The following is a 16,090-nucleotide window of genomic DNA, read 5'->3' on the forward strand; positions in this document are numbered from 1 at the left end:
TAACATTTCGAATTTGTATTCGGAAAAACATAAGATCAGCCTGTAAAATTGTCCAGTTTTATAGGTCCGACATATTCCAAAAATTGATCAAACCATCCCCATCTACAAAGTAAACTCTTATATAAAATTTCATTGAAATTGGTTCAGCCGAATTTGAGATACAGACAAACTAACAGACAAACCAGTAGATAGGCGGGCAGACACACCAATAGAAATCTCTCTAAAAATAGTTAATTTACACTAATTCCTTAGCATGCAGAAACGAAAATTCCACATGTGAAATTTGGTGCTATCACATAACCTCCCTCATTGTATGCGATGCAGTCGATAAAAGCCAAAAAAGCAATAATATCTAATTATTTAAAACATAAAAAATCTATAATTAAAAAAAAAAAAATAAGGGAAAATTAATTTATAAATAGATTATATGGCCATAATAAAAGAAAATTAGATGATGATTTTGATATTAATTTAAGGTGCACTGCACTTTTTTCTTTATGGATTTATTAATTTAAAAAAAAAAGATATCTTATTGCATATCGGATAAAAAATTTTGCCGCATCAAGAATCAAAACTCTTCTAATGAACTCTGCTAATGCATTTTGTTAACAAGTTATAGAAATTTAAAAAGTAAAAGTACTCGGTGTAGTAGGAGGATCCGATCTTAATAATTAAATTTATATCTAAATAGGTATGTAGGAAACATTAATTCATTATAATTTTAATATAAAAATATTTAATAATTAATAAAGATAATAAAAATATTTTATTATTAAATATATTCTTTTTACAAAAATATAATATCTAACAATAATAAATTTCAAATGTTAATCATCATCATGTTAACAATACCCGATAACACCTTCAATTTTCAATGTGACTAAAATTCTTTTGACACCTGTTTAATAAAAACTTCATTATAAATATGATAAAATTATCATTGTCATTGAAACGAGAGATGTAAATAAATAAATAATTAAAATATAAATCAATATAAAAATTTAGTGGCTACCAATATTATCAGAAAGCAGTATAAGCTTGAAGGTAAATAAATTTGTAATACAAATTTATTGTTTACAACTTTCTTTTTCCATAAAATATGGACCTAATGAGGATGAATTTGATATAAATTATTTGATTATTAAGATTGTCGAAAAAATTTAGTTAAAATCGAGTTATTTCTCTTTCGTGAAATAATTTTTTTTTTGTTAAAGTAAAAAATTAGGAAGATTTGGAAGAATTCTTTAAGATCATTTACTAGATATTATCATGGAATAAATTTTTAGCATCTCATTTAACAAGAGTCATATAACTTTCCAGATCGTGTAACTATTCAATACTTTTTTAATGTCAATTCATATATACACATGTAAGTTTGTTGAAAAAGTCGTTCATTTCCAAAAAGCATTTGGTATAGCTGGAACACATTTTAATAAGCTTATAATGACCTAGGTCATAGTTTTTGTTATGTCAAGTTTTATATATAGTATCGATATAAACTAAGTACAACCATTGATTCATTTGACTAATTTAAGTATTTATAGTTAATACAATTTAAAATTTTTTTATTATAATTAAATAAAAAAAATTATTATGAAATAAAAGAAGAATATTTAGTTAAATTGAAAATTTGTCTTTTATCAAAATTTATTTTCATAAAAATGCAAAAATTTATTTTATGTTTTTTACAATTATTAATACAATATACAAATATTTAGAATTATATTATCTAATTTGGATATATGATCATGGATTATATATTTAAATTTTTCACATATTTTCTTTTTAATTTATAATAATATGTAGCTTTCTAAATAGTTACAAAAATTATATAAAAAAAAATGTTTACAACTTATTTTAAAATTATTTGATTAATTTTAATTAATTTTTGAAAGTGTAAAATGGTAAATTTTAAAAAAAATCTGAATAAAAAAATAGATAATTTTAAATTTTGATAAAAATTATTTTAATTAGTCAATATTTTCATATACCGAATTAATTGAAAGCGGTGTTTGCAAATAAAAAATAAAAAATTTAATTGTTCACTCTTTATTAAAAATTTTGATATTTCTTGAATATATTTTGTGTAAATATTGAAATCGTTTTGAAAAAATTAATGCTTTCTTCATAAATTAAAAATAAAATTAAATTAAAAATTAATTAAAAATGTTGAAGAATTTGAGTGCCAAATAGAAAATATTATTCAAGTTTAAATTTATTAATCGTATTTCTATTTTATTGGATATGAATTTTTAAATGTATTTATTGTTTTACTTATGGGCTACATTTTTAATCACATTATTATTTTCTAAATTTTTTTTCCTTTTGGGACCCAAACTTTTAATTAATTTTGATTATTAAGGTAGGTACTTAAGAATTTTTATTTTTCTAATGTATATACTTTATCTAACAACTGTTCGGTTAAAACAACCTGTGTACCTTAAAACAGCTTATTTGTTAAAAATAATTAAAATTTATAAATAGATATTAGATAAAAAGAAAATTATTGTAAAAATTCAAAAGTAATTTATCTTAATTATAGTAAATCTTTGATATAACAAAAAATATTTATTAATTTTTAAATCTTATATTATTATAATTTATTACTTGGAACATTTTTCACAATTTTCAAACTGATACTTTTTGTACAATAAGCTTAAAAACTATATCAAAAAAAAAAAAAATTAAGTAATAAATAAAACAGAAAGTGCTTTTAAAGCATTATTAAGCATTTTTAATACTTTTAATAAATACCTATATAATTAAATACAAAATAAAAAAAAAAAAAATATGGAATGTGCACAAATACCTTTGTACCATAATTTTTTATATATTTTCTTAGGTGTTGTTTATAGGAAAAAACGAATTACATAGCTGCTTTTAAGGTAAAAACTTTTAAAGGATAATTTAAGTATATTAAGTAATAAAATTTTTATTGAAGAACGAATTTTCTTTTTATCATTTTTTTAAGGCAAACCGTGTAAATCAAATTGGGTATATAAATTATGTGTTCGATCATAGACAACTTTTGTTAAACGTAACATTTTTGGTAAATTTGTAATTGATTTTTCAACATCAGTACAAACTTTATTGAGTAGATCTTGTTGAACTGGTAATGTATACATTGCTAAAACTGCAGCTTTTCTTATTACCCAAGGATGATGTTTTGCTAATGTATCATTATATGCTGCTTGACATACAGCTGATGTTTTATCACTCGGGGAAAGTTTTGATAATTGCATTAAAAACTCCAAAATGAACTCTAAAAATATTTACTCTTATCAGTTTTTATATAAAATTTTATATTTAAATATTATATATATTTTTTTTATCAAATAATTTTTAAGATTTATATTGTGTTAAATTACCAAGGCCACGATGTAATCTTAATAATGTTCTGCTTCCTGAAACATAACGACTATTTTTAAACATCTCATTAGACTTTTCATAATCTAACATTAATTTAATGGAAGCAAATAATTCACTATTGTCATCATTATAACGAAAATCTTCCAATACAGCAATTTTAGTAATAACATCAGAACTAACGAAATTAAAAACTGATCCAAGACTTTGGAAAAATCTAAAAAACCAAAAGATTTCTTATTAACATAATATTAAAAACAAAAAATATCTATCTTATCTACTACTATAAATCATAATCAGGGAATCATGTGAAAAATGAAATAATAAGCAATGTTATTATCATTTAAAATACAATTTTTAAAATTCATTCATAGGTAAATAATTTCCAACATTTGGACAATATAATTATTTTGAATTAGAAAAACATTTTCCTATTTACTTATGACACCTAACTTTATTTTGTATTCTTATTTAATGCATAACTATTATAGAATAGTTAAAAAAGTAAAATTATTGCGCTTATTTACATGTGTTAATAAATTTTACACAAAAGCGTTCGTATAATTTGCACATTCAAAAAATGTTATTGCAAAAGGAAACGTTCATTGTTTTTGCAAAACAAAAAACACGAAAAAGTGTTCTATTTATCTTATCTTTAATCGCAGAATTCTACAGAATCATTTATTTTTGCATGTTTTAAAAATTATATACATGTATGTTCATATATACAAAAAATATGTAAATCACATAAATTTTTGCGTGTTCAATTGAATTTTTGATTGAACTTACTTATTGTATTCCTTATAAGCTTCTAAATAATTATCCAAATACACATCATCATCGTCCTTGAGACTGAAAAACAAAAATTTTAACAATTTTTGCACAAATAGTTCATCATTTTTTTTATTTACCTTTGTTCTAGAGCATCTGAAACTTTTTCTACATCAAAATTTTCAGACATTTTCTAATTTTTTCTAAAGAAATTGATTTTTGAAATTTTTATTCTAAACAAAAAAAGAAAATTTTTTTTGTTAAAAATTTAATTAGAATTATAAACAGATGTTTATTTTCTTTTGAAGTCGTCAGCTGAATGAGGAAAGTTTTTCGTACGAAGCAATAATTCTATTTTATTAAAAAATAATAATATTAAAGCTCATTTTAACTACCATCGAATATAAAAAACACTACTACATTTGTATACATCAGTTTGACATTGACAATTTAAATGAAGAATTTCATATATACAAAATTTAATTTCTTTTAATTGCTGGAAGCGCTACAAATTTCTTTTTTGTAATTAAAATGTATTAAGTTTTTATTCTAGTTTAGTACTTTTGTATAAGGTAACATCTCCATTGCATTAGTAGTTATATTTTAGGATTTTTTTGTATATACTCGTATATTGTTTAATTCAATACGTCAAATTAACTAAAATTAAGCAATTTAATTAAGTTTTGTCTTTTTTTTATTTTTGCACAGTGGAGATTGTTCAAATAAATATACATATATGCATATTATATTTGCTCTTGTTTGAAAGGTGAAAAATTATAATTATATTGTCTGCTTTGTTTAAAAATTTCCAATTAAAATTTTTCCAGAATTGGATAATTTCATGCTCGCCATTTCTGTGTCGGCACTCAACCGACAATTTCTGCTAGAAAGGACAATAATGACAAAAAAAATCATGCATTCTCAGTGTGAAAATATAAAATTCTAACAGGAGAAGCGTACTAATATAAAATTCTACTTCTAATATTAATTGAAACTTTTCCAGTTAGTACAAATAGAATAGAAATTCATAATTTTTCGAACTTTGATATTTATTAATTTTGCACAACCCTGATCAACGTTTGATCGAAATTATGATCCAATACTCATATGACATTTCCAATTTTGAATTCAAGTTAGATTAAAAATTCGTTTTCGTTTAGTACTTTGATTTTCAAAAAGTTACCAAAACAAAAAAAACTAAGTTAGCTTAAAAAACCGAAAAAAATCTGTACAGTAGCGATTAAAACATATATTAATAAAACCCATAATAAATCTTTTGATGTTACAATGCCAATTGAGACTGATATTAGTACATTTAAAATGTGGGCCAGTAAAATGGGATGCCCAATTAATTGCGTACCTACAGATGAAGCATTAAAATCGTAAATATTTATTTATATTTAAATAATTACACTTTGAGTATAATTTTTTCTTGTAATTATTGTAGATTATTTCGATCACGTCAAAGCTCTTTGCTATTTAACATTATGGAAAGAGTTCGTCCAAAGGATGAAGTCGAAGAAATTCGGAAGAATATTTTATTATCCAGAATGAAAAAAGTTTCTGGTAAAACATTAGAGGTAAGATGGCTAAATAGTCCTTTGAATTTTGAATTTTGAAATAAAAGTTCTAGAAATATGAACGTGGTTTTGGTCCAAGAGAGTATCAAAGATACTGCGAAATTCAAGATTTAGAGAGCGAAAAACATTCTGTTGAACAAAAAATAAAAGAAGCACAAGAAAAGTGTAATATGGATTTATTGAAATCTAAAAGTAATTTTATGAAACATAATTGTTTTGTATTTATTTTAAACTAATATTAATTGCTTTTAAGTTATACAAAAGGAGAAGTTAACATCTACTCTAAAAGATTTAGAGGTAAGATGTAATATTCTGGAATTAAAATCTGAAGATTTGGATGAAAAAATTGCTGCAGAAGAAAAATTAAAAGAAAAAATAATGAAATTGATTCCAGCCAAGTTAACATCACTTAATATGAATGAAGAAAATGCTTTAAAAGCAATCACAGAAGCCTTAAATCAACTTGATGAATTTTATAATATATGTTTAACAAGCTCAGATTGTAAGTAAATAAAGATGTTTCTGTAATTTTTTTTTTTTAAATATTAAAGTCCTGTCTATAGCTCATTACATTGAGGAAGCTAAGGAGAAATTGTGGTCAAAATTAAGAAATATATTTTTAAAAATTCCAAATTCGTCATTGTGGAATGTATTAATGCGAATGAAAGAAGAAGAACTACAAAAAATAAAAGATTTAAATAATATTACTAATAATAAAGATAATGAAAAATTTAAAGACTGTGATGATATTAGTGATTTTGATTTACAGATAATAAAAGCAAAATCTTCTGTTTTGAATTTAGTTGGAAATTTTCTATCAATTAAAAGAGAAGAAAACCATTGGAATGATAAGTTCACCTCAAATTATGATAAATTTTGTAATGAAATTAAATTTAAAATAAGTGCTTTTGGTGCAGAAGATTTAGATGATGAAGATGAAGTTTTGTCAGATTATCTTGTACAATATAACACATATAGTTATAATAAAGGGCAAAAAAATTTTTTAATAAGTGAAATTGAACGTTGCAAAAAATTAGTTGAAGAAAATAATAGAGCTTTGGAAGATCATGAACTACTTCTTGGATCCTTAAAACAAATGTATGCAGAAATTGAAGCAAATGTGAAGCGTACGCAAAATAATGTGGGACAATTGAATGAAGTTAAAGATAAAATACAATATTCAAAAATTTTGTTACAACATTTGATTACTGATATTCAATCAAATCGCAATCAGATAGCAAATAAAGTAAAAATGAATTTATCGGGAGAAAATTCTACTCTGAATATAACAATGTCAACTGATAGGTTAAAGCTGACACCCCCAGGCCCTGGTTTATGTAGCACAAAATTAGATATGGACGTTACTAATTCGACCTTTGTTGGATTTAATACGACATTTAGAGGAAATACTTCAATGATGATTAATCAGAATCACGGCTTAACAACCCTTCCCCAATATACCAACGAATTAGTTTTGTTTAAGGATATACCTATAAAAAAATTTAAAACTGTTCCAAAAGAATGGTAAATATTTTTGATATTTGAAAAAAATTATTGCAAAAAAAAAAAAATAATGAATCATTTAATTTTTACAGTCAATTTACTATATTGAAGGACTCGCTATTAAATGAGTTACCAGATCCCACATCTTTATTGCAACATTGCTCAATGTTTTTATTAAGACCAGAAACTGTTTTATTAAAATTTAAAGAAAAGCTTGAATGGTATGATAAATTGCAATCTGTTGATACTGATATTCAAATGGATTTTAATTTACCGGAGAGTAAGTATATTTACAAGAGTGTTTTTATCAAAATTGCAATTCAAATATTTTATAACATTTAGTTAATGAAGAAAATATAAAGAGCAAATTAAAAGAACAAAATGAGGAAGTTATGCAACTGATAGATGAAATTAAGGAAATTGGCATTAACTCTGAAAGATTATTGGCAAAATCAAAGAGATATTATGATTTTCTAAAAGAAAATCCCTTAAAACAATTTATCCCAGCTTCTAAATTAGTGAACAATCAAACCTATGCAGATTATGATGCTGAATACAACATGTACTATAGAATGATCAGCTCTTCGAAAAATAGTCATTAAATGTTTTTGAATGTGTAACTATTTTTATTTGCGGTAAGTTAAGAAAAGAGTTATTTCGAAAGTTATGATAGTAATTCCGTTTAAGCTTAGGATTAAAAAAAAAATTGTATTTTGGATTTGTAATAGCTTTGAAAAATATATTTTTTAAATAATTTATTATTTGTACACGTCTATAAAATATGGACTAGATTTACATTGCGTTTGTTTGTCCCACAAAATATTTGAAAAAATTGCAAAATAAAATTTTCAAAGTCCATTCTAGAATGTTTAGCTTTGCAAGAACACAAAGCAGTTTAGAACAAATTTTTGAAAATGTAACTTTTACAAATAAATATTTTAAATCTCAAAAATAATTAATTTGAATTTTTTTTAGTATCTTATTGTGCAGCACCATTAAACAGCGCATTTAGTTTGTAATAAATTCAACTTTTAAATTGTTCTTGAAAAAACATTTTAATTTATTTTGTTTTTATACATTAAAAATTATTTTATCTTAAAAGTAAAAATGTACAAAATTTACTAACATTAAACATATTTTTCATTCATACAAAAATTTGTAGCGTTAAAAATTAGCGTGTTAAAAATTATAAATTTGTAATATCACAAAATTAAAGTTTTTCATACTTCAGTCATTTCTATATACATATATTTACTTTTAGTTTTCTCAATTATACTTTTAGTTTTCCTTATTTTATTTTTTAAAGCTAAAAGTATAATTGTTCAATAAAGGAACCAATACTTTTATATTTTTAGCGTTGCTGTTCGGCCAAAAATTCATCAGACATCATTAGACCTGAAAAAGGTGTTTTATTTGAATGTCTTAAATATAAAATTTCTCCATAAAATTTTTTCTTAGCAAATTCAAAATTAGAAAATAATTAAAATAACTTTACCCGCAAAACTAGCTGATGTAAAGCAAACGAAACAGCCTACTATAAATGACCTCATTGCTACTTTTGTTATATGTTTTTTCCTTCCTGGGGCCATTGTTCCTAATGCACCCATCATTATACCTAACGAACTAGGATTTGCAAAACCGCAAATTGCAAAAGTTGTAATGCCTGCTGCTCTCGGCTGTTAATATAAAAATAAAAATTGTAATACGTAATTTTTTAAAATTTTACAAATTATGTATTTTAGTTTGCAAACTACAGGTTGTAATCCATGTGACAATTTTTGTAATTTAATTTACAAAAATCTGTAACATTAAATTTAATTTTTATTGTATTGTAACAATAAGATCGGACTGTAAATTTAAATTAAAGATTATATACTTACACTTATTTTATTAGCCTTTATTAATGCACCAAGCTTCTCATAAGCAACAAACTCATTTACAACAGTTTTTGCAGCAATTACTCTTCCAACTTTCTCACATTCACTCCATTCAATACCAATTATCCAACTGATTGGCATAAATACTTTTGACATTACCCATTCAAAATCGATGTTATCTAAACCAACTAGGTATCCAAGCCAATTTATAATGCCATTCAGAAAAGCAATAAAAGCAATAAAAGCTATAATATTTGCTGCAATTCCTAAAACAATTGGAATAGCATTTGAGGCCCCATTAGATGCTGCATCTAAAATTGAGGAATCTCCTCTATTAAAAAAGGTAAAATTCGTATAAAAAGTAAAAAATAATTAAATGAAATTTTTCTTACGATTTTTCCATTTGTATTTGATTTGAACCAGTTTTAGTTTTTTCATTTTCTGGATAATATAATTTAGCCATACCTAAAGCTGCTGGGGCTGCCATAACACTTGATGTAATTAATAATGCTGCTGAAGCTCCATATGATACGTATGCTGCTAAAACTGTTCCAGATACAGTTGCAAATCCTGAAGCCATTACAGCATGTATTTCAGAATGTGTTAATAAATTAAGATAAGGTCGTATTAATAAAGGACTTTCACTCATTCCTAAAAATATATTTGCACCAGCATTTAAACTTTCACATGCAGTTGTACCAAGCAACGAAGAAATCATCCATCCAATTTTTTGTACAACAAATTGCATAGCTCCCAAATAATATAAAATTGATATAAAAAAACTGAAGAAGAATATAACTGATAATAGTGCAAAATAGAATGTATTCCATTCAACTAATTTAGCACCATAAACGAATATACTTCCAGGTCTTGAATAATTTAAAAATGTTACAACTTTATCTCCTAAACATTGAAATATTTTACGACCAACATCCCATCTAATACATATTACACCTAAAATAAATTGACCAGTGATACCAACTAAAACTGGTCGCCATTTAATAGCTTGTCGATCAGCTGAAAATATATATCCAAGTGATATAAATACGAATGGGCCTGCCAATGAAACTAATCTTTTGGGATCATCTTTTGTTTCAATAAATAAATAAATTGCAATTCCAATAATTACTAAAATTGCTAAAATTATTCCAAAAATTTTGGCAACAGTCAATGTTTTAGTTACTCTAAAAATTTAGATAAAAATTTATTTTTAAAATTTTCAAAAATTGATTTATAATTTACCTTTTGATTAATATTTTTTTAATTGTATTATCATATAAACGTCCAATAGGTTTTTCAGTGACTGGTTTTATTATATAATAATAAATTAAACAAATGTATACAATGCATGTAACAATTAAAAGCATCCCGTAACCATCACAGAATTGAAAACCACAGCTACCATGACACCTGCCATCAGTAATATTTGTATTATTTGGATCTGGATATATTTCCCACGTACGATGTTTGTTTTCTAAAATTATAATCTCAAAAATTATAATAAAATCTTCAATATTATAATAAAAAAAAAATTTGATATTTTCTAGGATTTTTTTTTGATACCTGAATCTACGAAAAAATATGTAGCGTATGCAAAATAACTTCCTACTATTATATGTGTTAAAACAATTAAAATAAATTTGATTATTTTCTTATTCTTTTCATAAAATTTCATTAAAGCACTTGGTTCATCATTATCTTCATTGTTATCATTTGAATTTTCTTCATTTCTTGAATCCTTCAATTAATTTAAAAATTAAATTGTTGTATTTTGTCGTAGGTATGAATTATAAAAAAAAATTGAAGTTCATTATGCAAAAGCTTACCGGTCCTATTGTTAATGTACTAAAATTGTCATCATTTTGTCTTCTTTTAAGTGGGATCTATGGAATAAAATAAATAATATGAAATTAATTTTATTTTTGAATAGGATAATTAAACTCACATCATTTTCATCATTACTGTATCCAATATTATCTTTTCCATTCATATTTTTTTTTTTTAAATTTATCTATAATTTTAGTTCTGTTCTCTAGAGGATTTCTGAAAAATAGTTGGAAAATTATAATGATAATTATAATTATATCTAATTAGTCAATTTATGTATTAATTAAAGTACACCTACTTAATCACCATTTCTAATTTTAATTTCAAAAAGTATTCTTAAATTATAACATTTTAAAAGGAGTAGCCCTAAACTTTATGAATACATAAAAATTAAAATATTGAGGAGAAAATTTATAAAAAATGTCAATTGTTCTTTTTATACTGTACTAGTAGCTAAGATAGGTTTAAAGTGCAATAAATTACTGAATTAGTTTAATATATTAAAACTAAACTGTTATAATAAATTATAACAGTGTTGTAAAATCTAATATTCTATAAATTAAAATAGACTACTTTTTAGCATTTGTTTGTGTAGGAACCTTGCAATTACAAAAAATCATTCTGTCTTCTATTTTCTACCTTCTGTATTTTTGTCAGCTGCGGTAGGTACCGTTGTTATAATTTACTAAACTAATTCAAAATTTTCAACTATTTCAGTTTACATAGAACAATTATTTTACATAGAGTAAAGAAAACCCTCGTTTCATTGTTTGCATTTTAAATTATTAATTTCTCTAATTTGTATTTACTGTTATGTAGTTAATGTATAACGGTTAGAATATAAATTTTCTATATTTTTATAATATTTTTTAGTTAGTTAATAAATTATACAACATACATACATACATACATAATATACAAGTATTGAATGTTGTTCAGTTTTAATTTGAACGGGCTTGTTATTGTTTGCCTCTTTATTTATGGGTACATAATATTGTAAATATAATTTTGTATGATAACAATTTTTAATATTATCTAATATATTACTGTAAATGCAATTAGGATTTACCTATAAATATTAAATTTTATTATCTATATTAATATTTTAATATTTGTGATAAAAAAATTAATATATATCAAAATATTAGTTTAACAAATGAAATTCTAATTAATTACAAGTAAATTAAAAGTGTATCATAAAATCAATTGAAGTATGTTTGGATAATATTATTAAATTATTTACGACCTTGGTAAAATGCATTTTTGTTATATATAAAATTGGTGTATGATACAGATGTCCCGCTGTAGATTTTTGTTTCATTCTCAAATTTTCTCAAAATTTTCTAATCTATTAAAATATAATAAATTAAGCAATATAAAACATTTATACTGTTATATACGATTGTTAATTAATGTAAATATTGTACCTAATTTCTAATTTTTTCCAAAGGCGGTATCAATACTTTGTTAATTATGATATTTGGAAAGAAAAAGCTAATAAAACAAATAATTTAGTTAAATTATACTTAATAAAGTACCAGTATATTCAAGTATAACAGAAACGTTAAAACGATTTGATATTACAATTACTAAATAACAAATCAAAATTAAAAATCGAATTAGCCCCGATCAGCATTTTTTCATTTCGTCAGCTTTGCCTCACAAGCGGCAAGAGGTAAAATTCGAAATATGTACATTGTCATACTTCATAGTGGAATTTATCAACCACTGGTAAATTCTTCAAAATACCAAAGACGTATAATATCGGAATGGAAATGATGATTCTTAGAAGAACACACGTTTTAACAATTCTGTTTTACGTTATTTATAGCAGTGGACATTTTATAAATTTAATATAAACTGATATATATCGTTATAATCACGAGTATATACGTAAGTACATATGTTTCAGTGAACAGCTTGTATTCTATGACTTAAAATAAAAGAATTTTCAAATGAAAAAAAAAAAAATTGTAAATTCCCAAATTAAATTGTGTATATTTGTTAATTTTATATTAGTATGTGATTAGTATAAATTTAATGGGGGTTATTTTTTATGATTATTTTGTAATTTAATCAAAAATTAATAAGAATTTATATGTATAGTGTTTAAAAGTTATACTCAATTTTATATACATTTACATACGCTTATGAACTTAGTTATCAAAATAATCTTAAGTATAATTTAATCGGATTTTTTTTTTATGATTCATAAAGATTAAAGCAATTTAAATTCAATGATATCTCGTATTATATCGTAAAAATTTAAAATATATTTATTTTCTTATACTTGTATATGCTTGTATAACACTTTTATATTGCAATATAATATATGTGTATGTATAAGTGTTTAAATTAAACTACAATATTTCATAGAAAAGAAAACAAATTTATATTAAATTAAATAAACAAAATAATAATAAATTATCTTTCTTTTTAAAAAGAAAAAAATAAAATAAAATAAATAGGCTTTATGGGAATATGTAAAATTTTATTAGAGTACTTTATAAATTAAGAATTAGATTTTAAAATATAGATAAAACTGGGTCACAGAGAGCTTTTGTATTTCAAATGTTTTTTTTTTCTTTTAAATACGTTCTTATAAAAAAAATTAGATAATGAAAAATGGGTATAAAATTACGAAAAAAAATAGAAGAATTTTTTTTAAATTCACATTGTTAAAAAATATATCGCAAAAATTATATACACATGCAATATATTTTTTTTGTAAATGAAGTGTTTTGATGGGTAAATTCTTTATTGGACGTAATGTTTGGCAATTTTAATAAAATTTTATATTTTTTTTTTTTTTAATTTTTTTAAATTAATTTGAAAAATTTTTTTCTTAAATTTTATTTTATTGTAAATAGTTAATTAATGTAAGCATAATAATGTAATTTACAGGGTGTACGCCATCCATGGCTTCAAAATTCCAACAATATGATATTGTTATACACAATATATTCAGTATCTGGGTTGTAATATCTGAATTGAGTATGACAATACTATAGTATTAATTGTTTTGCAGTAATATTGCAATTTCCAATTGCAGATATGGTATATAATAGTAAGAGTACACCAAACTGTTATATTTTCAAGCGAATATAACATTTATTACTTTCTAGTTACCGCAGTATTTTATTAACTTAGAATAGAATAGAATTGTAAATATTGAAAATTAATCAATGGTTTAAACCTGCATATACATAAAATATCAAATTTTAATTAATATGTAAATAATCAGTATAACAGAAGATATAAATTCGAAAATTTATACTTTTTTTAGAACTTGTTTGATTGTTATACAATGATCATGTTTAATAAAACAATTAAACCCACTTATTTAACAATAATAATATATTTTATTGATTACAATTGACACAATCGATAAATTTTATGAATTAAAAATTTTGCTAATTAGAAAACTTTGCTGATAAAAAATCAAAGGTAAACCAAAGTTGAAGATCTAATTGACGCAAATAGCTAATAAATTTATAAAGTGATACTTATAACAAAATAAATAACTTTAAACCGAACTAAATAGCAAAATTACTGTTATACAAATACAAAATGTTTTTATTTTTTATAATATAATTTTTATAATTATAGGAAATATACAACATTTATTATAACAAATATTAAACAAATATTTAAAATTATAAATTTATTTTATTTAAAAAGGGAATTTTCACATAATTTGTTTTTATTTATATTTTTGAATTCGCACAGAATTCATTCAAATATTCATTTAAAACCTCACTTTATTAAAAAAATTCACTTTCTCTTGTACTTTATTTAATATTGTAAATTATTTTTGTTTTGTTATATAATAACAACTTTATTTGTTTATTTACTTTTATTTAAATTAAATATTTTTCTATTATATTTTTATTATATATACAAAAATTAAATATATAGAAAAAATATTTGTTGAAATTCATTAAATATTTATATAATTTTTTCAAAATATTTTTATATTTAATAATATTAAAAATAATATTAAAAAAAATATTTTACATTTTTATATAATTTTATTTGAATTTTTCTTGAAAATATTAATGAGTATATATATATATTATGTATATATATATATATATAAAGAAGTACGAAAATAATTCATAAAAATATTTTTAGTATATAAATATCAAATATTATCTTAAGTGTTTAATAAGGAAGGCCGTTTTTTTATTCACTATACTAAAATATAAATTTATCATATATATTTATAGCTACTAAATATGTATAAACATAATATAAGTAGTAAATAATTACACACAAATAATTATATATAGTTAATTTCAATGTTAATAGATTACATAATATAACACTATAATGATAATATAACAATAATAATAATAATTTAAAATTATAAGAAAATAATTGCACTTGAAACAATAAAAATCCATTCAAATTTAAACTACATTAGATTAAGAACTGTTGTAACAGTATACTGGCCACGTTGTTATTCTGACTAATGATATATAGTATTAAAAGAAGTATACTATGTTAGTGCTATGTTTCATGATAGTAAAGAGAAATTATCTATATTTTAAATATACACGATAATGACCTATAAATGTAATGACCTTAAAATTGTAATATGCAAAAAAATTATAATGAGTTTTTTTAAAATTATTGCGAATATATAAATAATTTTATTTAATTATAAAAAATTTAAATTTTTTATTATTATTTTTTAAATTAAAATTTCAGTATAAAAATTAATTAATTATTCGTACTTTTCAAACAGAGAAAAAAAAAAAAAACAAATTTTTTTTAAATTATAATGAAAAACACGTTTTGAATATTTTCGAATACCGAAATTTTGACATCTGTTTCGTTTCAATGAATATCGATAACTAAAATAGGTAAAATACCTGTTAACAAAAAAAAAAAAATTAACTGTTTTTTTTTTTTGTATTTTTCTTTTTGTTTTTATTTAATTTGTAATTTTTTGAATGAGAGCTATTTTTAATAGTATTTAGTATATATCAAGATATAAACGTATTTATGAGAGCCATTCGGTATATGAGATATATACAAATGAGTTTAGGTACTTATACTTACATATGGATGTATATATGGTGTATATATGCATATGTATTTGAATGAATTAGATTTTTTTGCTTAATTAAATCGAATATAATTTGTTTTTTAAGAGTTTTT

At 22.4% G+C, this 16,090-nt stretch overlaps 3 protein-coding genes across 3 annotated transcripts; 1 reads left to right on the forward strand and 2 right to left on the reverse strand.

The window, feature by feature from the left end:
• Nucleotides 1-1,907: 1,907 nt before the first annotated feature.
• Nucleotides 1,908-4,523, reverse strand: LOC129616114 (ceramide-1-phosphate transfer protein). The gene is made up of 4 exons (XM_055531585.1): nucleotides 4,278-4,523; nucleotides 4,156-4,218; nucleotides 3,369-3,583; nucleotides 1,908-3,262 (listed from the first exon to the last, which is right to left on the reverse strand). Exons 1-4 carry the CDS (start codon nucleotides 4,325-4,327, stop codon nucleotides 2,967-2,969), a joined length of 624 nt encoding a protein of 207 aa, XP_055387560.1. The 5' UTR covers nucleotides 4,328-4,523; the 3' UTR covers nucleotides 1,908-2,966.
• A 793-nt stretch (nucleotides 4,524-5,316) lies between these two features.
• On the forward strand, nucleotides 5,317-8,108 carry LOC129616074 (augmin complex subunit dgt5). The gene is made up of 7 exons (XM_055531542.1): nucleotides 5,317-5,519; nucleotides 5,585-5,717; nucleotides 5,771-5,909; nucleotides 5,971-6,219; nucleotides 6,281-7,241; nucleotides 7,313-7,500; nucleotides 7,563-8,108. The coding sequence occupies exons 1-7, from the start codon at nucleotides 5,425-5,427 to the stop codon at nucleotides 7,820-7,822; spliced, it is 2,025 nt and encodes a 674-aa protein (XP_055387517.1). The 5' UTR covers nucleotides 5,317-5,424; the 3' UTR covers nucleotides 7,823-8,108.
• Nucleotides 8,109-8,438: 330 nt separating this feature from the next.
• LOC129616075 (sodium/nucleoside cotransporter 1) lies at nucleotides 8,439-15,754 on the reverse strand. Its single transcript, XM_055531543.1, has 9 exons — nucleotides 15,664-15,754; nucleotides 11,043-11,140; nucleotides 10,924-10,980; nucleotides 10,661-10,835; nucleotides 10,340-10,571; nucleotides 9,490-10,281; nucleotides 9,101-9,428; nucleotides 8,716-8,896; nucleotides 8,439-8,615 (listed from the first exon to the last, which is right to left on the reverse strand). Exons 2-9 carry the CDS (start codon nucleotides 11,085-11,087, stop codon nucleotides 8,572-8,574), a joined length of 1,854 nt encoding a protein of 617 aa, XP_055387518.1. The 5' UTR covers nucleotides 11,088-11,140; nucleotides 15,664-15,754; the 3' UTR covers nucleotides 8,439-8,571.
• Nucleotides 15,755-16,090: the final 336 nt, after the last annotated feature.

The sequence above is a fragment of the Condylostylus longicornis genome, unplaced genomic scaffold (assembly GCF_029603195.1).
Source record: "Condylostylus longicornis isolate FDR11 unplaced genomic scaffold, ASM2960319v2 ptg000162l, whole genome shotgun sequence".
In the NCBI taxonomy this organism is placed as follows: domain Eukaryota; kingdom Metazoa; phylum Arthropoda; class Insecta; order Diptera; family Dolichopodidae; genus Condylostylus; species Condylostylus longicornis.

Bases quoted from the DNA above. Each gene is read 5' to 3' on its own strand.
- LOC129616114 (XM_055531585.1), bottom strand. From the start codon at position 4,327: ATGTCTGAAAATTTTGATGTAGAAAAAGTTTCAGATGCTCTAGAACAA. The intron at 4,219-4,277 runs GTAAATAAAAAA...TTTGTTTTTCAG, and splicing joins TCAGATGCTCTAGAACAAAG to TCTCAAGGACGATGATGATG. The intron at 3,584-4,155 runs GTAAGTTCAATC...TTGGTTTTTTAG, and splicing joins GCTTATAAGGAATACAATAA to ATTTTTCCAAAGTCTTGGAT.
- LOC129616074 (XM_055531542.1), top strand. From the start codon at position 5,425: ATGCCAATTGAGACTGATATTAGTACATTTAAAATGTGGGCCAGTAAA. The intron at 5,520-5,584 runs GTAAATATTTAT...TAATTATTGTAG, and splicing joins ACAGATGAAGCATTAAAATC to ATTATTTCGATCACGTCAAA. The intron at 7,501-7,562 runs GTAAGTATATTT...TATAACATTTAG, and splicing joins GGATTTTAATTTACCGGAGA to TTAATGAAGAAAATATAAAG.
- LOC129616075 (XM_055531543.1), bottom strand. From the start codon at position 11,087: ATGAATGGAAAAGATAATATTGGATACAGTAATGATGAAAATGAT. The intron at 10,836-10,923 runs GTAAGCTTTTGC...AATTAATTGAAG, and splicing joins GTACATTAACAATAGGACCG to GATTCAAGAAATGAAGAAAA. The intron at 10,572-10,660 runs GTATCAAAAAAA...TTATAATTTTAG, and splicing joins ATATTTTTTCGTAGATTCAG to AAAACAAACATCGTACGTGG.